The sequence below is a fragment of the Capricornis sumatraensis genome, chromosome 4 (assembly GCF_032405125.1).
Source record: "Capricornis sumatraensis isolate serow.1 chromosome 4, serow.2, whole genome shotgun sequence".
Taxonomy (NCBI): domain Eukaryota; kingdom Metazoa; phylum Chordata; class Mammalia; order Artiodactyla; family Bovidae; genus Capricornis; species Capricornis sumatraensis.
This window is the reverse complement of record NC_091072.1, coordinates 72,829,893-72,856,114: the sequence shown is the minus strand read 5'-3', so window position 1 is coordinate 72,856,114 and position 26,222 is coordinate 72,829,893. Positions and strand designations below refer to the sequence as shown.

General features: G+C 46.2%; 1 protein-coding gene across 5 annotated transcripts in view; it reads left to right on the top strand.

The window, feature by feature from the left end:
• SCN8A (sodium voltage-gated channel alpha subunit 8) overlaps positions 1–25,650 on the top strand; it is a 122,531-nt gene extending 96,881 nt beyond the window's left edge. For 3 of the 5 annotated variants that reach the window (XM_068970578.1, XM_068970577.1, XM_068970579.1), the window contains exons 16-26: positions 351–821; positions 1,518–1,635; positions 2,160–2,314; positions 3,096–3,269; positions 8,695–8,817; positions 14,540–14,824; positions 16,608–16,661; positions 17,160–17,297; positions 18,295–18,399; positions 20,911–21,181; positions 24,503–25,650. In XM_068970578.1, coding sequence (XP_068826679.1) covers positions 351–821; positions 1,518–1,635; positions 2,160–2,314; positions 3,096–3,269; positions 8,695–8,817; positions 14,540–14,824; positions 16,608–16,661; positions 17,160–17,297; positions 18,295–18,399; positions 20,911–21,181; positions 24,503–25,650 — 3,042 coding nt within the window. The remainder of the gene's footprint in view (positions 1–350; positions 822–1,517; positions 1,636–2,159; positions 2,315–3,095; positions 3,270–8,694; positions 8,818–14,539; positions 14,825–16,607; positions 16,662–17,159; positions 17,298–18,294; positions 18,400–20,910; positions 21,182–24,502) is intronic. The other 2 variants (XM_068970581.1, XM_068970580.1) reach the window with 1 other exon arrangement.
• Positions 25,651–26,222: the final 572 nt, after the last annotated feature.

Below are 26,222 nucleotides of genomic sequence, written 5' to 3'. Positions count from 1 at the left end.
CTTTTTGTTTGTATTTTTGGAGAATTTCCTCCCAAAATGGATACAACCTTTGCTTTTTCTGATTATAAGAAAAGGAGTATGTTTTGAAGTATATATATATGTGAATAGCACTACAAAAGAACCCAAAAAAGGAGTGCTGAACTCCTTGTATTACAACCAAAACCAAACAAAATGTACACGTAGTGACATGAGCACTGAAAACACTACGTGAGTCAGACAGAGCACAGTAGAAACTCTCGAGTCTTTTCCATAAGACTGTGAGCCTGCAGTTTACAGCCCTAGTTTAGTGGATAACTGTACCCAACACCATTCTCCATTCACTCGCCGTTTTCCTAATACTCCTGGTGCAGGTACTGAACCTGTTTCTGGCCTTGCTTCTGAGCTCATTCAGTGCTGACAACCTGGCAGCCACAGACGACGATGGAGAAATGAACAACCTGCAAATCTCCGTGATCCGGATCAAGAAGGGCGTGGCGTGGATCAAACTGAAAGTGCATGCCTTCATGCAGGCCCATTTCAAGCAGCGCGAGGCCGACGAAGTGAAACCTCTGGATGAGCTGTACGAGAAGAAAGCCAATTGCATCGCCAACCACACCGGCGCCGACATCCACCGGAATGGTGACTTCCAGAAGAACGGCAATGGCACCACCAGTGGCATCGGCAGCAGCGTGGAGAAGTACATCATCGACGAGGACCACATGTCCTTCATCAACAATCCCAACCTGACCGTGCGAGTGCCCATCGCCGTCGGCGAGTCCGATTTTGAGAACCTAAACACCGAGGACGTCAGCAGCGAGTCGGATCCTGAAGGCAGCAAAGATGTAAGGTCCCAGCCGAGAAACCTGTCTTGATCCTGTGTAAGAACAAATGATCACCCTTGAAACTGGTCCAGCCATGGGCCTGGCAGAGAGATTTTGGAATAGCCAACTCTCAACTTTGAACTTTTGGGCTTCCCTGATGGCTCAGACAGTAAAGAATCCGCCTGCAATGCAGGAGAATTGGATTCAATCCCTGGGTCGGGAAGATCCCCTGGAGAAGGGAATGGCCACCCACTCCAGTATTCTGGCCTGGAGAATTCTGTGGACAGAGGAGCCTGGCAGGCTACGGTCCATGGGGTCGCAAAGAGTTGGACAAGACTGAGGGACTTTCACTTCACTTTCAACTTTGAGAACCAATTCTACCCACCCCCAGACGAGCTAGATTCCTGGATCAGAGGCTGGAGGAAACCCTTGGGTACTTCCCTGCCATCAGTCTGTCTGAGCTGTACCACTGGGACCAGCTATAGTCCCCTTCTGCCTAGGGTGGACCCCCGTCATCCGCGAGCAGGCTGTGATGTTGTGCCCGCTCCTGACAGGTTCTGCAGGCCCTGTGGTAATTGTCAGCCCATGGTGAATTGCATGATGAGTTTCTAGCCTGAATGGTAGCTGCTGCATCATCAGCGCCAAAGGCAGTGTGGTCAGCACGGAGCGGACGTGCTGCTGTAGCACTGCTTCTCTCCTTTCTCCTTATGTATCTAGAAACTGGACGACACCAGCTCCTCTGAAGGGAGCACCATTGACATCAAACCAGAAGTGGAAGAAGTCCCCGTGGAGCAGCCTGAGGAGTACTTGGACCCAGATGCCTGCTTCACGGAAGGTGGGAGGGGGCCAGGGGAGCGGGCGGCATGTAGCCCTTGCATGGCTTGCAGACAGCGTTTATGCCAGGGTCCGTGGTTGGCCGGGGAGAGGGGGGCTCTGTGGGTATCTGCAGGAACTTTGTTCCTCGCCTCATCAATTTCAGGGAGGTCGATACCATTTTCCCCATTTGATTCTCAGCTGTAACAAGTTTTTATTCTCAAAACTTTCCTTTGTCCATTTTTCTCAACATCAGTCCCAAGACTTCCACCATGTCTGCCTCCTGAGTACCCTCTTCTCCTCCCGCTCACTGCTTCTTTATAGGGTATCTTCCCATCACCAGAGGGCCTTGCCCTGGCTGCCTGGCAGCGTAGCTTCAGCCCCACCACCCTCTCCACTTCTGAGTCAGAGGTTCTGAGTCAGCCGCTGAACTCCTGTCGTGCTGTGCAGTGGGGCATCACCTGGGGGGCCCTGGGAGAGGAAGGGGAGGGCGCATCTGGGCGGGGCACGTCCCACAGCCTGATCTGCCTCTCCCACCGGTGCCAGGTTGTGTCCAGAGATTTAAGTGCTGCCAGGTCAACACTGAGGAAGGGCTGGGCAAGTCTTGGTGGATCCTGCGAAAAACCTGCTTCCTCATCGTGGAGCACAACTGGTTCGAGACCTTCATCATCTTCATGATTCTGCTCAGCAGTGGCGCCCTGGTGAGGTCCGGGGAGATCTGCTGGGGGACCGACTGCGCAGGGGTGTAGGGGCCGGCAGCAGAGACTGGATGGCCGAGCCCAGTTTCTCTAACGACACAGCCTGGCTGCAGACCGAGAGTAACGATCCACTCCAGTGCTTCGGGCTGGTGTTTTGAACCCTGGGGATTAGAATGCACACTTGCCCGTATCTTCATCCTAGACCTCAGCATGATCCCTCTTGAGCCCAAGGCCCCCTTTTCATCAGGAGAAGAATACAAATGACCAAGTATCTTCACTGCTTAGCTTGCCTCATTAAAAGCAACTTCCCTTACTTCCCTGATACCCCTGATTCACAAAGGACCACATTTATATGATTCAGTTTATACAAAATGTCCAGAAGGAGCAGATCTGTGGAGACAGAAAGCAGATTGGTGGTTGCCAGGATTAGGAGGAGATCAGGAGACTAGAGGGTGACAGCTGGAGGGTGTGGGGTTTCTTTGGAGGGTAATGAAAGTACTCTAACGTTGACCGTGGTGATGAATATAAGACTCTGAGTGCATTAAGAGCTATTGTGCTGTAAACTTTAAATAGCTGAATTATGAGATATGAAAATTACATCTCAAGAAAACTTTTTTACAAAGAGAAGCCATGTGTAGCAAGGGATAGAGGGAAGGAAGATGGGGAGCTGATGACCCGCCAGCACAGGTGGGAAGGCTGCTGGGGGTTGCGGGGGTGGGGGGTGGGACGTCCGCGTTGCTTGTTTCCCTGTAGGCCCTATAGGCAGCTGCTGCCTCTCTTCCAGGCCTTTGAGGACATCTACATCGAGCAGAGGAAGACCATCCGTACCATCCTGGAGTACGCTGATAAAGTCTTCACCTACATCTTCATCCTGGAGATGTTGCTCAAGTGGACAGCCTACGGCTTCGTCAAGTTCTTCACCAATGCCTGGTGCTGGCTGGACTTCCTCATCGTGGCTGTACGTGTCCTGCTTTTACTTCCCTCCGCTGCCAGCAGGAAAACAAAAGCAGGGACTGCCCTTCCTCTACTGGCTGGAGTTGCCTGGGGCCCAGGAGGTTTGGGTCAAGTTCCCTTCGGAGCGCTCAGGTGGTGACTTGGGAAGCGATTCTGAAGTCCCCGCATTTGCTCCAGGCCCTAAGTCACCAGTTCATTAGTGGTTTGACCTAGAAGTTTCTGAGATTAGGAATGGGAAGAGGAATCACTGGTGTCCAGGCTTTGTTATTAGACTGGGAACAGGAAGGTTCTGGCTCCAGACCAGCAGTGTTGTCGTCCTGCTGCTGCCAGAAGAGGGCTGAGAGGACGGGGCGGGTGGGGTGGGATCAAAGTAGACGCTCCTGCTGACCATTCCCAAGTACACTCCCATCCATCTCAAGTCTTCATACCAGACTCATCCGAACAAATCTGTCAAGGAGAGGAAAGAACCCAACAGAAACCCTCCCCTGACTCCCACTCCTTCCCACACATGGCTGTTTCCACAGTGGTGATCAAACTTAAAAAATCCTTTTTTTCCTCCAGGTTTCGAGACCATCTCCACGGCTCAGTGGTCTTTACCTGCTGTGTTATTTTTCAGGGTGAAGCCACGTCACCTATAACTATTTCTCACTCCACCAGGAACTGTTCCTTATTGGGCTTTCTAACCATGAAGAGTGCTTCTTATTCTGTCTGATCACTGAAACTTTTTTCTTCTAGTCAAATCAGCATTTGAATGAGAATGAATGGGAATTTCAGGAGCAGGGCCAAAGGTGACTTCACTTCCTTCTGAGAGTGGAGAAGGGGAGTGTTTGGTGGCTGGGTTGGTCCTTTTAAAATAGGTTTCAAAAAAAAAAAAAGAAAAAGAAAATAGTTTCATTGGTGAACTGCCTATGGAGCCCCTCTGGGCTGGCACGAAGCAGCACAGAAGTCAGAGGCACCTGGCAGTCTGCACCAGGGCGGTCTCTGCTGGGTTAACGCGCTCCTTTCCCAACGCAGCATCCTCGACTCCTTCCGAGAGCTGTCACTGTGCTCCAGTGAGGTGAGGAGGTCACTGCTCTTAGAGTGAACCAGGGAGGTCTGGCCCCAGGGTGGCCGGCATGAGCGCCTCTAGCCAGAGGCGGTAGCGGAAGGGCCTCTGCCTCCTCCCACAGATGGGAAGCATAAGTTCTAGGAGGTAAGGAATGGGTTTGGGATCAGACCCAGAGACCTGAGGTGACACAGGCCAGTTCTCTTTCTACAGAACAGTGGAAGTACCCTGGAGCCCCTATTTCACTGTGACTCCTCAGGACCGCTTAGAGTCAGGTGGACACCCGCGGGAGACCTAGGGGCCCCTTGTCTTCTAGACGTTCCAGAAACTCAGATAGGTATGTCCACTCCCACACTTCCAGCAGCCCTAGGGAAGCTGTGATTCAGCACAAACCTTCCCCACCTTGACCTGCCTCCTGTTCACCCTAACCTGTGCCACTCTCCTCTTCCCTCTGGGTGGGCAATCAAGTACCCCACATTCCGCTGCTGTTGTAGAAGAATTAACAGTTCTGCAGGTCAGTGTGCATTTAGTAAATACTTTTAGCACTCTTTATACTAAGTGACAGGGAGGCAAAAGACATGAGAAATACATGGAGCCCGCAGGCAGTAATCCTTAAATCCTCTAACTTTGGGGAGTTGCTGGATTCTTCCATTGCCATGAGACCTGACTCTGGCTCCTGAAACACTTCTGGACCAGTAACTAGTAAACAGAAATAAACAAAACACCATTCTCCGTGTAGAATTGTCCCAGGAGCCATGGGGAGTCAGAGGGGACAGGGAGGGATGGCCCTGGCTCTTGGGAAGCTCACCTTAGCCGTCCAGGCCACTCTTACCTGATTCCAGGCTTGTGGAAATCCCGCATTCCGGGAACAGGTCTCTCCCAGGACTCTCAGTTTTCTCTCAGGCAGAGCAGTGCATTTATTCTTCATGTATCAAATGTTGATTCAACACCCACAGCACAAAACCTCCTGCCAGGTGTTGTGGGGAAGCAGAGAGTAGAAGACAAGATGGACGGAGGAGCCTGGTGGGCTGCAGTCCACGGGGTCGCGAAGAGTCGGACACGACTGAAGCGACTTAGCAGCAGCAGCAGAGGACAAGATTACTTCTCTCAAAGAGCTGAAAAGATCAGACACACATAACCAGTGTGAAGCAGAGTGTGCCAGGGTGGGGCGAGGGGCAGCAGCTCCAGCCCGTGCCCTGGCTGCACTGTGCGTGTTATGGATGGAGAATAAGGCTTTGACTGACACCTGGACAGCTGGAACCATCAGAGGATTTGCTGTCCTTTTAAATAAAAAGTCTGGTCCCTTCGGTATTTTAGAACATCAAGCAGGTGTAAATTTTCGGTCCTAATTTAGCAGCCCCTCTGAAAAGCTCTCTTTCCTCCCATTTCATCCACCAGTGACTCGATGCCGGAACCTGGTATTCATCACCGTGTTTGTACCTCTAATGGGTTTCCATTCTTCCTCATTGCCTCTTAGAGCCAACCAGGGTACTTTTTAGAATCATGGAGATGATCTAGACAGCTTCCAAGATTAACTTTCTTTGTTTATAAGCCACATGAGTTCCCAGAGACAACATTTTCTTCTGCCCAGGTCCTTGGCTGCCCTGGAGATTGTGTCCTAGAAAAGAATTTCATCATCTTCTCCCAGGGAAATTTACCCCCAGCAGATCCAGAGATTAGCCAGCATATCTGTGCCAGGGATGGGAACTTGCAGAGACCATTCACCTCATCCTGAATTCACTACTGAAAACACTCTCCATTTGGAAATGTTCATGTCATTTTTAAAAAGTCACACAGTGTCTCTCTTTTCTTCTATGCCTGCAGCCACAGATAGCCTGGATTTTTACTTGCCCTCAGTTCCTTTTCTTTTTCAGGTTTTATTCTTAATTCTTTTAAGCAATGTTATGATTATGTCCAGTGAGTGTTTAACATGGAGACTCAGCAGATTATAAAATTACCACTAACTACCCAGATAGGACGCTTGCTGATGCTGTCTTGGGAGGAGATCTTGGTTCGATTGGTCAGTTGAATAGCAGACTGTCTCAGCAGCATTTAAAGCCAGCCTCTGAATTGGCATCTGTACCTCCTCCACCCTTCTCCCCACTTTGGGCCTATTTATTATCAGATAAATCACCGCCCACCCCCACCCCCCCACACCAAGAACCAGAATCTTCTTGCCTTGTATGAAGCTTAGTTTTCTGTAATCTTTACCTGGCATAGTTATGCAGAATTGATTTGGGTATTTTGACCTCGAGTATTTGGTTGAAGTAGCTTACCTTCAGATGTACCCATTCAGGTCTCACTTAAGAATAAGACAGTGTTAGATGCTTCAGGGTTGAGACTTGGCCGCGCCTGGCAGTCATAGACAAAAGACACCTCCATGTGGATTCTTACTGTCAGTGATGGATGGAGGGGAAATGATTGGTTGGTACTGCTGTGTTCTAGATAAAGCTTTTGAGCCTGCTGTTTTGGAACAGAAATTATACTCTGAGCCATCTACCCTTCAAAGAACCTGAGTAGCCGAATAAGGCAGCCGTTCATTCCAGATTTGCTCTGGCTACTGCCTGGCCTTCAGGGAAGAGATCTCCACTCATGGACTATTAGGACAGGCATAGCCAAAGGTTCACACTGCTTTAAACTCTGAAACCTCTGAGGCTGCTCATCCCTGACCCTCATAGGCCATTGACCTGCTACTTCTACCCCTGCCAGCCTGCTGCTTAATTATAAATATCTTTGTTTTTTAAAAAAAACTTTTTGTACAGTTCAGAGATACAGAATCTTGAGAAGTAAATCCCTCAGCTAGAGTTTAAAAGCATCAAATGAAACCAAGAACCAAGTTGTGGATTGTTTCTCTTTTTTGCCTCTAAATTTGCTTTCAAATATCATCAGTTTAGGCTAAGCCAACCTATAATCATTACTTCCGAGTATAGGGAATTTAAGAATTGTTGATGAGAGCATCTTAACCTATCCCAGACTTGTGGTGCAGTATAAAGGAAATACTTCTCTAAGAAACCCAGAGCCCAAACAGTCTAACTAAAGGTATTTCTGGTTTTCCCCGTGAAGAGCTCTGTGCCTCTCAGGTTAGGCCCAGGCAGCCCTCCGTGTAGTTAAGGAATCTGTGGGCTAGCCACTCTGCGAGCTCTGGTAGAATAAGGTGGGTCTGCCTCTGTAAAAGCAAGAAAGCATTTGGCTGTGACTCCAGGTCTAGACACCAGACAACTTCTCCCCAGTATGGCAATATACACAGCTCCAAATTGTGCAGATATCATAATCCTTTATTGGGATTTTTGTCATCCAGCCAGGGGGGGTGTTGACCTGTCTGTGGAAGGAAGAGTTTTGCCTGGGAATCAGGAGTTTGGGCCTTTAATCCTGGCTGCAGAACCGCCAGTGTTGACACTGGGCAAATTCTTGTGTGTGGGCCTCAGTTTCCTTATCTGTAAATAAAAAATTCATCCAAGAAGCCTTCCAGCCATTATCCTGATGATAAGAATAAGAGAAGATTTTCCTAGAAAGGTTAGACCTGAGGCCAATTCTTTTGGGGCTTTGTGGAGAGAAAGCATGGGAATTATAAGGGAAAATATGGATTCAGTTGTCCAGACCTACCCAAGTTCTCATGACCATGAGGGAGCCGTGATTCTAGTTAAAAAGATGGAAGGATTGTTGCAGTTAAAAGTGAGAGAGTCACTTGAGTTCCCATGGAGCCAAAGTTCTGTCAAGAAGTTTCTCCATTTGGTCCTTTTCTTGTTGGAAACTGCAAAGTCTACTGTGGTGCTTATTGAATCCGTTTCCTTGTTGATGTAGTAACTGATCCAATTCTCAAACAAATGGTTTCTCGTCAACCAGGAGTAAGAGAGCTTGTCCTTGTTGGAAGTCCGTGGTGAATGAGCTGAGGAGGGGGCAGCCTGTGTGGAGTGTGTGTATTTATCTGTATTCTTTTCCATAGGTACCATTAAATTTGTCTGGCTTAATTTAATGGGAACTTCTGGGACCTGCAGAGACTGTAAAGGGCGAGGGTAAGGCTTTTGTCATCTGTTCAGGCTCCTCTCCTTCCAGTGGGACTTCCTCATTCTCCCTATCCCGTCAGCCTCTCCCCTTTGCCAGTTTGTATGTCTGTTCTTCTGCCCTCTCTCGACGTTCTCTTCCCTTTGTGGTTTTCTCTTCTGCCTCAACCACCTTTCCTTCCAGGTCGTTTGAGTCCAAGTTGAAGTAGGCAGCTGGTGTAACACACTTCCTCTTCCGGGAGGGCGGGGCCCAGTCTGTGTCATCAGGGCTAGGGGTTTTTATTCTAACACTCTGGATCCTCTGTTTCTTTTTTGTTGTTGTTGCTGTTTTATCTTTTGTTTCCTTTTTTTTGTTTTTGTTTTTCTCTTCTGTTTCCGTGTAGGTCTCTTTAGTCAGCCTTATAGCTAATGCCCTGGGCTACTCGGAACTAGGTGCCATAAAGTCCCTTAGGACCCTAAGAGCTTTGAGACCCTTAAGAGCCTTATCACGATTTGAAGGGATGAGGGTAAGATACTAAGAGCAGCTGATCCTTCTGCATGCCAGTGGAAACTGTTTAAGCATGCTAGAACTGATCACACGGTGGGAAGATCATTCAAACACGAATTCTGTGATGCAGCTGCTGTCTTGATCCTCCACTCTCTCTCCCCCGCACCTGCCCTGTGCGAAGGGGACTCACATTAAGCTGCCTCATCCTATTAATACTGGCCCCACCCCCAACAACATGCCATTGCAGACCATGTTAACATTGGCTATTCTCATTTGGCCTGGCTTACCTGTAGCACTTGGGGCGGCTTTCTGGGCTGTTGATTTAATAGGGAGAATCACCAGGTGCAAAGAAGGGGAATTGTCACCCACAGACTCCCTGAAAAGCAGAGGCCACAGACAGGGAGAGTGCTGGATAGGGGCGTGAGCCAGGTGGGGACCGTGGCCTTGGAGTTGCTGAGAAAGCACCTGAGAAGGGGCTAGAAGCTGGGATGGTAGGCCTGGAAATGGGGACAGAACAGAATTTGGCATGACCCTGGGAAAAGAAATGCTTTTCTTTCTATTCTGATTCCTCTTATTGCACCTTGTTGTTCTCAGCCCAGTCCCATAAGGACTGGCAGCCTCCGTCTGATAGCAGAGCTTTCCTCCTCGTCCCCTACCCCTCTGCCCACGCTCTCTGGCCCCCTATTATAACACTGCTAAAATAACAACCAGGTACAATGATAGATGCCTATCAGCTAATTCTTCTGAAATTTCTCAACCCCTGCTGTTACCTGCTTGGGCAATACTTCACCCAAATCCAGACAGGGCAAGGTGCTGTCACCCTGCCAACTGAGAAATAAGGCTCCCTCTTTTGGTGCCTTTTTGCTGTCTCTCTTGGTTTAAAAAAATTCTGTGTGTGGGCGCATGTATGTGCATGAGCACACACATAGTCAGTTTCCTAAAATCAAATGGACAACTGGCTTTTGATGGTAATAGTTGTCCCGTGGTAATCAGAGAGGTCTGTTATACTTAACGAGACCAAGAAAACTCACTTTAATTCAGATGTTGAATACATGCAGGAGAGCAAACCAGAGGATATTTTTTAAACGTGCAGAGATCAAACATTAAACTGTTGCAATGGCCCACACAGAGCCAGACTGCTCAGGGAAACTAGGTACCAGAACGGTACTGCCTCACTCCGTTCCCATCTGTGGGTTCCTGGCCACTGTTCCATGAAGCCACCCACATCTGCCCAGGAAGATGAACATCTCCCTTGGCCTTGGGGATTTGATTAGTTTATCCAGACAAATGCTTTCTGTAAGACATTTGCATTTCTGCTGTAGCACAGTCACAGTTTGGTTTACTAAATAGAGCCTTTCTGTAGCCCACCTGAAACCATCTGTAGGAAGGTCCATTCCACAGCAACATACATTTATTTGAATTAAGGGAAAAAAGTTGGGATTCTAAGTCTTTCTCGCACAGATAAGAGGTTTCAGAATGTGTGCTATTAGGTCCTTGTTATGCTCAGGCTAAATGTACCTGGGGAGAGAGTCTGTTGAAGAGGGCTTAGCATTTTAGGGGGCTCTGGTGTCATTGGAGATAGGGTTAAAATGCTCTTCCCTCCTCCCCAACCTTCCTACTATTTTCAGAAGTTAGATAAATATTTTAAATAAGTTGTACTAGTTTTGTTATAGAGCTGATCATCCATTTTGTTGACTGAAGGCAATAATTGCAACATTGTGCCTCAACTCAGTAGCCTGTGATCCTCCAACATGCCCCAGGATGGGTCCCAGATCTCCTAAAGTGAAACCAGTAATACCCAAAGAAAGCCTGAAAAAGAGATGCCCAGTTGACACTTGCTACAACCTTTCTCTGTTTGGGTGCCCGTTACCACCAGTCCCACCCTGTGGCAGAGGTAACCCTCATTGATCAGCTGTGGCCAGTTGACTCACAAGGACCTTGTGTGAATAGTCTGAACGCCAGGGCCCTTCTGGTGGCCACACCCCTTCCCTTTAGCTCCTCCTCCTTTCCTCTCCTTTCGGGGACTCCCAGTTTCATTCCCTCAAAACTTGTCAACTTTCAGGTTGTTTAAGAACCCAGAGATCTGGAATGGGTGACCTTCGAATAGAAAGTTTTATTTGAAAAGCATTAACAAAGGTTTTTTTGAGATGAGATGATCAGGGCAGGCACAAGTTTGAACCCAAAATCAGGCTTTCAAACAATAGACAGTAAGGAAAGTTCTGGTAATGGGTGAGCCCGCCTTTGGTTGACTCCAGTCATCGACAGCATGGCCATTTCTGGTTGGGTCGGAGGTGAGGGCTCATGACCCATTCCTGGGCAGCAGTCCCCCCGCCCTTTTGTGCAAGAACTGCAAGAAGGGAAGAGTGAATTTGCCTGAGCTTATCGTAAGTCCCCCAGTAATAAGCAGAATTAGGGACTGACGTTTCATTTGAACGTTGCCCTTCCACAGGGATGTGTTTCCCACTTCTTGGTTTGGGTCCTTGGGTGTGCCACCACTTGAGAGACTACCCTTAGAAAATGTTAAACAAGAACTAAATACCATCAACGCGGATGGACTCAACTGTCACTGTGCTGCTCCAGTGAGAGGCTCAAGCCTTCGCTTGAGGGGGAACATAAGGCCCTAGCTTGTCCTGGGACCCTGACTTCAGTCTCTTCCTAAAGCCAAAGACCAGAACACTGAAATACTCCTGCTATTGGCAAAGGAATACTTAATATAGTTCTTTGCTTTTCTCTCCTCCATAGTAATCCTCATTTAAGGATTTTGCTGTGCTGTTAAATTTTTTGAGGGTACACAATAGTAATGCTATGAGACATGCATGCATTTTTGTTGATTGTCAGTACATAGTTTTCCATTAAAGCCATGTTCCCTCTGCCATGTATTCAAAGCTATTTGACAGGTTTTATAGTATTTAATGAGCAATAATGTTCCAGGCATTATAGAGAAGACAGAAATGCTGAAAGAATTAGTACACGTTGGAATTTTTCATCAATTAAATGAGATTTGTATCAATTGCTAAATATAAACTTCTATTGAAAAAAGTAGCTTTATAGATTGCTAGATCGTAGCTTTAAGTAATATTTGTATATCTGATCTTTAAAAATAATGAATTTCATCATAATTAAAAACAATATAGAGTAATTTGAGCTATTAGAGGGCAGAAGAGGAGATCCAATTTATTATGAAACTATCCTTGGAAACTTAAGTTGTCATTTATATATATATATATATATATATATCTGTAGTGTAAGAGTTAAAATAAGAAAGCATACTTTCTTGCTCTTTGGTTGCTGAGAATATTAGCTAAAGTTCACAAGGAAGAATTATTAGAAATGTCATCAATTCTCTTTACTGTTTTATTCATGAAATGAAGCTAAGTTCTTCTTTGGTTATAATGAAAGTTCATTTCATTATAAGTGAAAGCACATTTACATCTTTAAGTGAACATTAGACTTTAAGGGATTTCTATGTCCTGTGTATCACAGAACACCCAGTAAATACTTCTGTGTATCAATTCCTTTGTGCAGATCCGTCAGTATAAAAGTGAAAGTAGCTGATTATTCTTCCCTGCTGTAAATATTACCCAATACTTGACTGTAAGACACAGACACCATGCAGGACAGGTTAGACCAGGTTAAGGTGGCCAGAAGAGTTCCTGGAGTAGATACATTCTGAATTGATATAAAAAGCAAGATTTCTAGGTTTCAGATCTTTGGGGACCAGCTTCCGTATTGCAGACCTGTGATGGTCTAATAGAAGGTCATCATCTCTCATCCAAGCTCTGCTGAAAAATGCTGTCACACAGACTGGAGTTTCTGAAACTTACATAACCTACTCCTACTTTAGAGAAATAGTCATTTCATTTGTAGGTCATCCTCCTTTTGCCTGTTCTTTTGCACATTTCATTGCCTCGTAGTGCTCCCATCAAAGGGTGAACAGCTATAGCAAGAGGAGATTAAATTCAAGTCTGATCACCTGACAGATTTGGTAACATAAGTAAATATGAGTATCATTCTCAAAAATAACCTTGGGGAGTTTCCAGATTTCAGATATCCTGGCTCTCCTTGTTCAAAGTGATGAAGAATGGAAGTATAGTTATTTTATTCTAAGGACAAAACTATTAGATCTAAAAGAGATTTCTTGGTCTAAGAATTAAGAAATAACTGCCTCTCAGTCTAAAGGCCTTCATACATGAATTGGAGAAACACAAAACTAATCATTTTAATTTAAGGTAGAGTGACTCCTTAGCAGAGTATCATTGCCTTTCTGATAGAGGACAGAAGAGACAGCTCTTCTCAGCCACAGGTTCCAATGAGTGGCGTTACAATCTAAGGCACAACAGAAGAGGAAAATCGGATCCTGATCAGGCTCAAACTAGAGCCCAGAGCTGCCCCCTGGTGTTCTTTGTACAGCACGGCCCTTCTAGCCCTTCTGGTCCTGTGCTGGTTGGCAGCGGATCCTATCTGCTTCCCTACACTGAAAAACGGATGCAGGAGCTTGGTGATTCTTGTCACCTTCTTCTAACAAAACATGAGTAGAGTTTGTTTATATCCAGGATCTCTATTTTAACTCCACTTGCCCTCCGAGGATGCTAGAAAAGAAAAGAAACATGCTTCCCATTTCAGGGTCACCTTTCTGGGCCTTAGCAGTCCTGCTTAAGACAACAGCAAGTAAGAATCAGGGCAGGAATGATCGCCAGCATTGTTTCCTGTCCCACTACCTGAAATGCTATTTTTGTAAGCACTTTGAACTCCTTTACTGAAAACTGCTACAACAGTGGAAGTACTGTCTAGCTCTTCTCCTCTGAGGTATGAAGCAAAGTTAAAAACAACCCAGAAACTTAGATTCCTAATGAGACTTCTTTTCCTTTTTTTTTCATTCCTGAGTCTACTGTAGTCAGTGATTTTTGACAAAAGCCAGTTTGGGGGCTTTGAAGAGCAGTGATCTAACCTGAAACTCTCCAAAAACCCTTTTTCCAGTAGTACATTGTGAAGAGTCAAGTCAAACCCGGGATTGACCAGAGAGATATCAGGATTAGCCAAGCAGGGGCCAACTCAGACTGAGAAGCCTGCAAAGTCAGAAAAATAAAAAGACTAAAGAAGAATAATGAACGTTGCGTGAAAAACACAACTGTTCAGATTTTATTTTATACTGTTTGGTAGAGGGAATATAGCTTTTTTTTTTTTTTTTTCTTGAGCCTGCAAAATGATGCATGCTCAGCTCTTGCCTGAAATAAGATAACTGGCCTTGCATAGTCATAAAAGAGACTTTATGTACTGTCGAGTGATTCACTGCTAACCCCTCAGGGTAGTTCTCTGTGATTTTGAACAATCTCACCTTGATTTGCAGAGGGGGAATGCCTGTGGAAAGGCAGCTGGCGAGCTTGAAATCACTCAGATTGTCCTGTGAGGGCCATATTTCATGAGTTGGTAAGAAGGAAGACTAGACAATGAAATGATTCTTTTGGTCCCAGATTGGTGCTTAGGTGAGAGACCTAGGTCAACTTGGGCAGGGGAATTTGTGTTCAATAAAATAATTTTTAGAATTCCCCAAAGTATATTTCAGAGAAATACAAACTTTTGGTCCTGTTTATGGATCTGTCTGATTACCCTAATTCCAAAGGGAACATAATGTTTCCATAGTCATAACAAGCCACACAGTGTCATTCCCCTCCTGAAAATCAAAAGAGTGCGCGTGCCTGTACTTCTTGCCGACACTCAGCAACCTCCCCCTTCCAATGCAGGTGGTGGTGAATGCCTTGGTGGGCGCCATCCCCTCCATCATGAATGTGCTGCTGGTGTGTCTCATCTTCTGGCTGATTTTCAGCATCATGGGAGTTAACCTGTTTGCGGGGAAGTACCACTATTGCTTTAATGAGTCTTCTGAGATCCGATTTGAAATTGAAGATGTCAACAATAAAACAGAGTGTGAAAAGCTCATGGAGGGGAACAACACAGAAATCAGATGGAAGAACGTGAAGATCAACTTTGACAATGTTGGGGCAGGATATCTGGCGCTTCTTCAAGTGGTAAGGTTGTTTTCAGTCCTGTGAGAATTGGACGGCCAGCAGAAATCTCATTTCATTCTTTTTCAACCCTATGTCCAGAATCAGGGTTGCTCTTAAGTCGGGGGTCACTGTCATTTCCCAAAGCAGTTCCGGGTAGACACCTCTCCTGAGTACTGTGAGGTCTCTAAGACCTCAGTCAAGGGAATCTGTCGTTGTGCTCAGAATTTGAGTTCTGCTTAGCCACAAATAAGGGTTTTTGCAACACAGTAAGGTTGCAGAGAGATCACCTTCTTTCTCCAGAAGTATGTAGTTAAAGAGAAAGTAGGTAAGTCACAGACCAAAAAGAAAAAAGGGGGGGAATTTTGATGGAGCAGAGCAATCCCATATTACTGCTATGCTAGAGTTAATTGAAGAATATGACAATATGACGGTGCTATGATGCTGCCACTGTGTCATCTCAACCGCAGATAAAGGTCTCAGTGTATCACAGCAAGAAATGAAGCATCTCATCATGTCTAGTTTTCTCTCTCTCTCTCGCCAATTTTTTGGAGTGTTTGACAAGATAGTAGGATGCAATGAAAACTCCTGGGCTTTGAAATCAGATGTAGGTTTGAGCCACACTCTGACGTTTATTGGATTGTAACCTTGGACAAATTACTCAACCTCCCTGAGTCTTTTTCTTCATCTGTTAAATTTGGATAGTAATACCTTGCATGGTGGTTAAGAGGATTCATGGTGATTTATTAACGTTCCCTAGCATGATGCCCGGCACACAGCAAGCACATGCTTAATTAATAGTTTTGCTATTATGTTTCTGTGTTACTATTACAACTGTTTCTACACCATATAGTTTCTGGGAGTATTAAATGTGATAGTCCAGGTGAAGCACTCAACTCAGCCTTGAGTATAGTAAACTCTTCACTGTTAGCTAGTAGAAAGAGGCAGAGTTAATGGGATGAGCAGTGGTTTATCCCATTCCACAGCTCTTTAGTTGTTCTGTCCCAGTTCAAATAATTGGACCCACAAATTGAACCAGAATTAGAGCAGCTTCAAGAAACCAGTGCCCATTAGCTGGCCAAACTTTGTATTGAGTCCCCAGAATATGCCAGGCACTGTGCTTGGGCATTACCAGGGCCATGAGATGAATAAAGAACTGCCCACGCCCTGAGAAAACTTAGAATCTGGTTGAGTTAATAAAATATAAAATAAATGGTAAACTTGGAGGCTGTTAAATTGGTTACCCATACTAGTTTCCAAGATCAGGTTAGGCACAATGGGAGAATTGAGTAGGGGCTGCCCAGGATAAAGCCAGTATTGCCACTACAGTAGGTAAATGTGTTACTTAAGAGGGAAAAGTTCTGATTGAGGTTTTTTCTTAGTGCAACTATGAATTTTTCAAACCCCCATTACTTGTTTAACACCATTGTAAAAAATGACTCCTTCATGGAAGAGGGGTAAGTTCTAAGTAACATCAATAGATCCCTGCCATTCATAAATATGAGTTTGCCCTTGCTTTAGGCAACCTTCTTAGACTCATTCTGAAGACATTTTGTAAAAGTATGGACTCAACTACCATTGTCAACACGTTTCTTTGCCAGACTTTGATGTTATACTCAGGGACTTAGATGAAGCTCCCATGGGATCTGTATTAACAAACAGAAAAACTCTGTGTGCACATGAGGCTGCACCCAAACTCCCTGACTTGTGTTCTCACAGAACCTAAGCATGCCTTTTCGACCCTACCTAGACTCCCACCCACCCACCCGCTAACAGGCACAGTCTGATGGCTGACTCTGTTTGCCAGGCAACCTTCAAAGGCTGGATGGACATCATGTATGCAGCTGTAGATTCGCGAAAGGTAAGGATATACCTGGTGAGATCACAACCTTCTTAAATGATTAGAAAGCTCATGGCATGGTGAAGCTCAGTCGAGAGAGAGAGAGGGTTAGAACAGTTACTGCTTGTCTTATTGATTATAGATCACTTTCCTCCTCTCAGTGAGTTATCAATCACTCTCTTCCCGTGGCTCCAGATGGTTAGGCTGTTGGCTTTCACCTGACCCTCATGGAGCTGTCTCCTCCTCAGTGCTGATTTGAGCTAAGTGCGGCTCCGCGCAGACAGCCCTCCCTTCTCCTTCCCCTACCAGTCTGCCTGTTTTCCACCTGTGTCCTGGCAGGAATAACACCTTCTCAGGGCACGACCTGCCAGTGTGGAAAAGCAGGCAGAGTCTAGGGCTCCCACCCCAGCTTGCTCAGTGGCTCAAGTGGTTGACGCAGCTGATGGCCTTGCCGTGTCAAAATCTATCTGATCCCCCAAGCTCGGAGCTGACTCTCTCTTCTCTCCTGTCCTTTGACAGCCTGATGAGCAGCCTAAGTATGAGGACAACATCTACATGTACATCTACTTTGTCATCTTCATCATCTTCGGCTCCTTCTTCACCCTGAACCTGTTCATTGGTGTCATCATTGATAACTTCAATCAACAAAAGAAAAAGATAGGTCTCCTCCCCGCATTGCCAGCGGCCAGAGGTCCACCCAGACGAGAGGCGCTTCTATCCCTCTGTCTGGAGAAAAACTCCTCTTTGTTTAGAATCCACATCATGACATCACTGTGGCACAGCCCCACAGTACATTAGCCCCAGCCAGCTCGTTGACTTCTGCTGGATTTTGCAGTGTGAGGTTTTCCACACTTGTTACACCAAACCAGCAATTTACTGGTACCAAATTTACTAGCAATTCTTGAGGCTCTTTACTGGGTTTGACCTCCCACCAGAGGGAGGTTGGGTCCCAGAGGGTCTAGCAACAGCTGAAAAGGAAAGCAGCAGATGAACAGCTTTAGTTAGAAGTAGAAACTGTCTCGTTTTGTCATTATCTTTGTTCCTCCCTGGACCACCAGCACATTGGGATTTGAGAGATCAACCTTGGAAAGCTCACTTCCTCACTTGTCCCAGATGGTTAACACTTTTTCTAAAGCAAATTGAAAAGATTACTCTTGTTCATTTTCCAAATCAAGTCTGTCCCAACAAACTCCAAGGAACTTCTCAAATTGCTCCCACCAAGATTTCTAAATTTTTGCTGTTGTCGGAAATGGGCCACTAGCTAGGACTTGAAAATCTTTTCATTTTAAAATGTCTTTTTCAAGAACTGTATTAGGAAAGCAGGCCCCCCTAAAATTTATGAAGATGTGTTTAGAATCATGGCTCTCAAATGTACCCTTTCCTGAGGGTCTGTCAGTCTATTTTCTTCCTTCCTTCCTTCCGATCTCCTAGCAGGTCTCAGAAATCCCAAAGACAGGTATATTTTTGAGTTAGAATAGTTGTCAGGCCTTCCTCACTCTGGGACAGCCATTAGCTAAACTGACCTCTGGCTTACAGTGAAGAGGGGGATCCCTGGTTTACAGTGAAGGGCGTAGGGCCGTCCGGGTTCTCAGGGCTGCACCTAGAGCAAGTAAGAGCCGGTTGTAATTGCGCATTCTCTTTTTCCCTCCTTTACTTTGGAGGTCAGGACATCTTCATGACCGAAGAACAGAAGAAGTACTACAATGCCATGAAAAAGCTGGGCTCAAAGAAGCCACAGAAGCCCATCCCCCGCCCTCTGGTGAGTTCGTTGTGCCGGCCCAGGGCAGGTGGGACTCCATATGAAGACACGGCAGAGTTACTGCAAAGAAAGGAGGGGGCCGATGAGGGGCGGCCTGTGCCCCCCAGTCCGCCCCTCGCTGTCCATCCACAAGATGTGAGGAAGGGAATTTCCTGGCGGTCCAGTGGTTAGGACTCTGTGCTTTCACCATCAGGGGCTCGGGTTCAGCCCCTGGTCAGGGAACTAAGACCCTGTGAGTCATGCGGGGCGGCCAAAAATGAAAAGATCCGAGGAAAAGGGAGGACGGGTTACGGTACGGGGTGGCCTTTGTGTTTGCACCCAGCCTTTTCTCGGAGCCTTCCTCGGGTGGCAACAGAATCAGCATGTTGACCACGTTGGCTCTCACTCTGGTAGAGAGATGTTTGTTTTAAGAGACCACCTAAAAACTAACAGCAGAATGTGAAGTGAAAGCTGATCTCTCCTATAAGTACAGGACAGGATTTGGTCATTGTTTTCTCCATGCTCTCCTTAACAAGTAAGTCTTTCCAGGCATGTGCCTGAAAGTGAAAGAAATGCTCCTGTGAGAGCAGGAGAGGGTGAAACTAGGGGAGTTTGTAAAACAGACTTGGGGAGAGGGATTCTGCATGGCCCTTGTGTTGGAGATTGTCCTCTTGCTTCAGAGAAGGAGATGCTGTGTTCCTGAAGTCATACACCCTGCTAGGTGGGATATGACCCCCAAAAGCCAGGCTCAAAGTTCCATCTCCTCTAACTTTTATTTAAAATAAAATTTTAAAAACCTACAGCAGAACTCTTAAAAGCGTACCTGACAACCTAATTTGTAAAAGTAAAAGTGGAGGTATTTTGTTGAGTCAAGAATGGGAGTCCCAGGTTCGGGCCAGCTTTCTGAGAAGAGCAAAAAACAAGAATGGGTGTCTGAGAGCCTTTTCCTAACTTAGCCCCACAAACCCTGTTCCTGACGACCTCCTCTCCCCAATTTCTGAGGGCGAGGAAAGCCCTTCCTCATTGCAGAACAGTGTGAAAACCACCAAGTTAAGTAATCCTAAAAACAAGCATATGCTTAAGTGCCTAGGTACCCAAAAAAATCAGGGAGCTCTTAAGAAAGAGAATGTTTTTTTTATATTTCTTTGATGTTAGTTTCCACAGTGTGATAGAAGTGTGGCCAAAGGGAATGGAAGAGGGCCGACGTTTCTAAAGCTCTGTTCAGTTCTTTGTACATGGGACCCTGCGTGTGTTTCCTCCCCCACTAACATAGAAATGCTCAGTGTGGTAGGAAGTGTTAATAGTTATTCCACAAATAGCTACAGATCTCCTACTGTGTACCAAGCACTAGGCAAAAAGTGATAAAATTTAGACACCGCCATCATGGAGCTTACAGTATAGTGGGGCTATAGATAATAAATAAGTAACCAACTAATTATAAAATGCGGAATGTTGTGAGAAAAAAAAATGCACTGAAGGGCCATGTTAGAAAATAATGGAAGCCTGGCGTGGAGGATCTCTTCCAACAGAGTTGGGTCTATTTGAGCGGATGAAAAGGAGTCAGAATGCCGGGGAATGAGATCCTGGAAAAGCAGATGAGGCCTTAAAGATGGGAAATACTAGTGTGGCCAGGTGGTGATGGACTAGAGGAGGGGGTGTGAGGTGAGCAAGACCAGACTGTGGAAGGCACTTTTAAACCAGGTTAACCACAGGAATGCGGTTGCAAGCCTGATGGGAAACCCGTGAGAAGTTTTAAGTAGGAGAGGGATGTGATCCATTTCTAAGTAATCAACACTTGCCACTGTGTGGAGACTGTGTTGTATAAGGGCAAGAGAATAAGCAGGAAGACCAGTCTAGGAGACCCTTCTAGAGGTCCAGAGGGAAGACTGTGGTGGCTTAGGCTAGTGTAGGGCAACAGAAATGGAAGGAAGTGGGTGAATTCAAGGAAGAATCAACAGGGCCTGCAGTGCATCGGATGAGGGATGAGGGAACAGGAAGAGCAAGAATGACCCTTAGATTTCTGGTTTAGATACTGGATGAATAATCGCAGTGAGAAAGGAGCAAGTTGGGGGATGGTGAGAGAAAGGACTTGTTGAGCTCGAGATGCTTACACAGTGCCAAGCAAACAGCCCAGGAGTTCGGAGGAAAGATACAAGCGGGACGAGAAAACGCTTGGGAAACTAAGTATAGAGGTAATGTGTGAGCAGTAGGAAAAGATGGCACATGAGCTCTCCAGGGAAGAAAGAAGGGATGAAGGGAGAGCAGAAATGGCCAGCAAATGAGACCGAAAAGGGACAGCTGGAGAGGCAGGGAGGCAGACAGAAGCATGTGATGGCATAAAGAAAAGAGTGGTGATTTCAAAGAGCTCTTGATGAGGGAACGTTGACGGTGGTCTTTGTCCATCTCCTGCTGCTGGCCAGCACTGCACCCGAGAAAGCAGAGAGAACTTGGATTCACAGGGTGGCAGCTTCCACAGTCTGCTGGGGAAGGTTTTCAAGAAGCCTTTTCTGTCTTTCCTCCCTCCCCACCCAGAACAAAATCCAAGGGATCGTCTTTGATTTTGTCACTCAACAAGCCTTCGACATTGTTATCATGATGCTCATTTGCCTTAACATGGTGACGATGATGGTGGAGACAGACACTCAGAGCAAGCAGATGGAGAACATTCTCTACTGGATCAACCTGGTCTTCGTCATTTTCTTCACCTGTGAGTGTGTGCTCAAAATGTTTGCCTTGCGGCACTACTACTTCACCATTGGCTGGAACATCTTCGACTTCGTGGTGGTCATCCTCTCCATTGTGGGTGAGTGGGGCAGGAGGGGCGGGGGAAGGGACCCGGCTGACCCGGAGGATGGGATTCCTGGGAGTGCAGCGAACGACACGGGGCCGAGGCGCCCGCAGGGTTACATCCATGGTGCCCTGAGTCATCTTGTGGGTCTGCCCCACATCGCTGACATGGGTCAGCGAGTTTCTGTGAGTGTTCACGGACGTCTTGGATTCTAAATTCTGTGGTTGAAGAGGGGGAAAAGATTAGATTTGGTTCTTGCCTTCAAAGAGTTTACATTCTAACAGGGAAGGTGTAAAAAAAAAAAAATTGTATTTTAAAATCTATCAGTAGCAGTATATCGTGAAAAAAGTCCTGGTAAGACATTGTTACATTGGATGTTAATGAGAATTCTGGTGATGATGGCTGTGTTAACACTTATCACTGTTGCCAACACTCACGTACTACAATTTTATGGTGCCAAGTAGTTTGAGAGTTTCTTCACTTGTGTTATCTCATTATGACAGCCCAGGAATCAAGGTATTTTATTATCTTTGCTGTGAAGATGTCCAGAGTCACTCTACTCAGAGGTGGCAGAGACAGAACTCAAGTTGGTTTTTAACAGTGACTTTGTGGCATTTGTTTTAACCAACAAAGGGCCTGGAAGGGCTGGTGTCCTGGCAGGCAGCGGAAATGCTGTCCTACTGACCACCCTCCTCAAAATTTCCCTGCCTTCCTCACAGTCTTCTCAAATGATGCCACGGTGCCTTGGTCCCAGGTGGGTGTGACTCGAGCCAGAGTGCCCGAGACGGAACCGGTCCCAGAGCTGAGGTGGTGACTGTGGGCACCAGAAGGCAACTCTCCTCCCACTGTCTGGTTCTGTCCTCCAGAGCACCATGTCCAAAAATGTGTTGCATAATCTCACATATTTCTCCTCAAGGAAAGAATCCCATAATGAAACTACTTTGGGCAACACTGTACATTGCATTTCCCTTCAGAGGGTCACAGGGCGCATTAGCTCACAGGAGGTGCTTGGAAGTCTTGAGTAAAGAATTCTGTTTAAAACGCCATCCCACCTTTATCCAATCACAACAGCCTGTTTTCAAGTAATAATAATGTTTCTCAGACTTCAGTGGAATATACTCTGTGCCAGTCATCATTCTAAGTGCTTTACATGTTTTAATTCATGTAGTCATCACAACAGCCCTGTAAATATCCTGGGGAACCAAGGCACAGAGCAATTACTAAGACATGCAGCTGATGAGCGAGCAAGCCCAGCCCCTGGCCTCAGCTCCACACTCGAAACCTCCCACCAAACACACTTTGGATAATGCTGCCCTTGACCACTGTTCTTGAAGTTTTTCTGCCCACCCATCACTGAGTGGGATGGAAAACCCACAGATCAAACCATGCCCCCTATTTTCAGATGGTACTTGAAAATAAGTAGGAAGAAGTGTTTCTCTTAATGCTTGGGATTTTTTTTTAATATCATTAATTTGTTCAGAAACAAAAGTGTAGGAAAAAATCTTTTAAAATTAAGAGGCGTTGGGGTAAAACTTACCCTGGCACCTCCTAGAAAGTGAAAAATGAAAGGGTTAGTCACTCAATTGTGTCCGACTCTTTGCAACCCATGGACTGTAGCCTGCCAGGCTCCTCTGTCCATGGAATTCTCCAGGCAGGAATACTGGAGTTGGTAGCCATTCCATTCTCCAGGGGATCTTTGCAACCCAGGGATTGAACCAGGTCTCCTGTGTTACAGGCAGATTCTTTACCGTCTGATCCACCAGGGAAGCCCAGCACTGGGTGTTGTAGGCACCTCCTAGAGAATCTCTTAAAAGTTGACTCCACTGCCTAGATAGCTGCCTGCTTATCTCTCCCCACTTTTCTCTGGCACAATAAAACATTCGTCGTACAAAACCTTAACTCGGGCATCTTCTCCTCTCTGAAGCCTCCTCTCCATCATATATGGAATGCATACATCATCTGCATTACCTGACTTCTTAAGGTCGCTGGTTATGACTTAATTGAGAGGTAAAAAGAGGAGAGCTGCGAAAGTCCTCTTGGGTCCCAGCTGAGGTAGATTTTCTTGAAAGTTCAAATGCCTCCCAAGATTCCAGCTCCAGACGAGACCCCAACACATTGTCTGTCTCCTCTGCACTTCCTGCACCTTGTCCCTTCCTGAGCGTTAAGATTCTTTCCTAGCATAAAACCTTCAACTAAGTCTTCTGCAGTTCACTACCCCAGTGTTTATGAGTCCCCAGGATTGGGGAAATATTTCTTTATTTAAATGAAGTCTCTTGTGGGCTGAAGCTCACACTTGCTCATGGGGGGGCTCCACAGCAGGAGAGGACACTGAAGGAAGAGCATGTGGTGTCACTGCGCCCTTCAGTTGTCATTTCCCAGCCATTTCATTGCCTCTTCCTTCCGTGACCCTCCCATTTTCACTCTGTAGTTTTAAAGGCAAGTGGTCTGGTGGAGGTGGGCCCCTGGAGGAATGTGAACAGAAACAGGCCCTTTGATGTGTGTGTTTCGCCCCCTACTTTCATATCCTATTAATGCCTTGACATTTTTATCTGCTGATACTGGTTTCTGATTTATGACTTTAAACACCAGATCTAGAAGCTGTGAATTAAAAACCACTCCTGAGAAGTCCCTTTAGTTTGCAGGCTAGTTTGGTGGGGTAGGGACATGGGGCCATGAGAAACCCAAAATGTCTTTCCAGAGCTAGGAAGAAAATGCCCTGAGAATTGGTGACCTTAGCAGACTAAGATTTTGCAACCACAGGGTGGAGCCAGGACTTCTCATTCACTGTTTGTGAATGTGGCAATTTGACAGCATTTTGGAGAAGAATCCATCACATCTCAGGAAGTCACGCACAGACAAGTCTGAAAAAAAAAAAAAGAAAAATTAACACCAAAGATCAGTCTCACAAACATAATGTTAGGTTTCAAAAGCAAATTAGAAATGTAGAAGAAAAAAAAATCAAGGCAAATTAGAGATCTAGAAAGATAGATATGGAATAATTCCCTAAACCGTGTAGGGTGCTACCTGTATGTTTCACACACAGCAAAATTATGAAGACACTGAGACGATGCATGCCACCTGCAGGATAGCGGTTGCTTCTGGGGGTGATGAGTGGAAGCAGACCTGGTCTCTGTTGTTTTCTCTGCTTTTCTATATGTTTGAAACGTGTGACTTTCTTTTGAGAAAATTTTTTTTATTATGAGAGTGCAGATTGACTGGTAAGGCACTCACTCCATAAAGTCCTTTGAAGTTAAGGGTTCCATAGTGCCAGGTGACATAAGTAAAGAGAAAGGGCATCTCCAATCTCAGTAACATATCTCCCGTTCCCCTCCTTAGGAATGTTCCTGGCTGATATCATTGAGAAATACTTTGTCTCCCCGACCCTCTTCCGAGTCATCCGATTGGCCCGTATTGGGCGCATCCTGCGTCTGATCAAAGGCGCCAAGGGAATTCGTACCCTGCTCTTTGCCTTAATGATGTCCTTGCCTGCTCTGTTCAACATCGGCCTTCTGCTCTTCCTGGTCATGTTCATCTTCTCCATCTTTGGGATGTCTAATTTTGCATACGTGAAGCACGAGGCTGGCATTGATGACATGTTCAACTTTGAGACCTTCGGCAACAGCATGATCTGCCTCTTTCAGATCACCACGTCGGCTGGTTGGGACGGCCTCCTGCTGCCCATCCTAAACCGCCCCCCTGACTGCAATTTGGATAAGGAGCACCCAGGGAGTGGCTTTAAAGGAGACTGCGGGAACCCTTCAGTGGGCATCTTCTTCTTTGTGAGCTACATCATCATCTCCTTCCTGATTGTGGTGAACATGTACATTGCCATCATCTTGGAAAACTTCAGCGTGGCCACAGAGGAAAGCGCAGACCCTCTGAGCGAGGACGACTTTGAGACCTTCTATGAGATCTGGGAGAAGTTCGACCCCGATGCCACCCAGTTCATCGAGTACTGTAAGCTGGCAGACTTTGCAGATGCCCTGGAGCATCCTCTCCGCGTGCCCAAGCCCAACACCATTGAGCTCATCGCCATGGATCTGCCAATGGTCAGCGGGGATCGCATCCACTGCTTGGACATCCTTTTTGCCTTCACCAAGCGGGTCCTGGGAGATAGCGGGGAGTTGGACATCCTTCGGCAACAGATGGAGGAGAGGTTCGTGGCGTCCAATCCTTCCAAAGTGTCTTATGAGCCAATCACGACCACGCTGCGGCGCAAGCAGGAAGAGGTATCAGCAGTGGTCCTGCAGCGCGCCTACCGGGGACATTTAGCCAGGCGGGGCTTCATCTGCAAAAAGACAACTTCCAATAAGCTGGAGAATGGAGGCACCCACCGGGAGAAAAAAGAGAGCACCCCATCCACAGCCTCCCTCCCCTCCTATGACAGTGTGACTAAACCCGAGAAGGAGAAACAGCAACGGGCGGAGGAAGGACGAAGGGAAAGAGCCAAAAGACAAAAAGAGGTCAAAGAATCCAAGTGTTAGAGGAAAGCAAAAATTCAACATTGTACAGACTTAACACTTGCAAGTGAAAGATTGTTTACAAACTTCCTGAATATTATCAATGCAGAACAGCTGTGGAGACACTTTATCCCGAAGATCTATACCAAACGTAGTCTGCTTACCACGTACCATGGTTGCATCTTGAGCAGTGACCTGCCAAGGGCAAAGGACCCTGCTCCCTGGACTCACAGATTTTCTAATGCTTGGGCAGGTGGTTACTGCATGTTCCACATCAGTCAATGCAACTTAGGACAAAACTAACAGGATACATAAAACAGAGGTGAGGCTGCCGGGACCAGTGTATTTCCGTTGCAGCCAGATGGATTTTTTTGTTTGTTTTTCATTTTGTTGATTCTCAGAAGCAGAAAGCATCACTTTAAAAGTTTGTTTGTTCATGCAAACTCTATTTGCATTCTTACATTAGTTAAGCTAAGCAGCAAAAAGAAAAAACACACACACTCATATTTAGCCCATGTCATTTACTTGTCAGTTTCTTTGACATAAAGCCGCATCTTCTCCACATGGGCTTCACGTGGTTTGGAGATGGGTGGGGG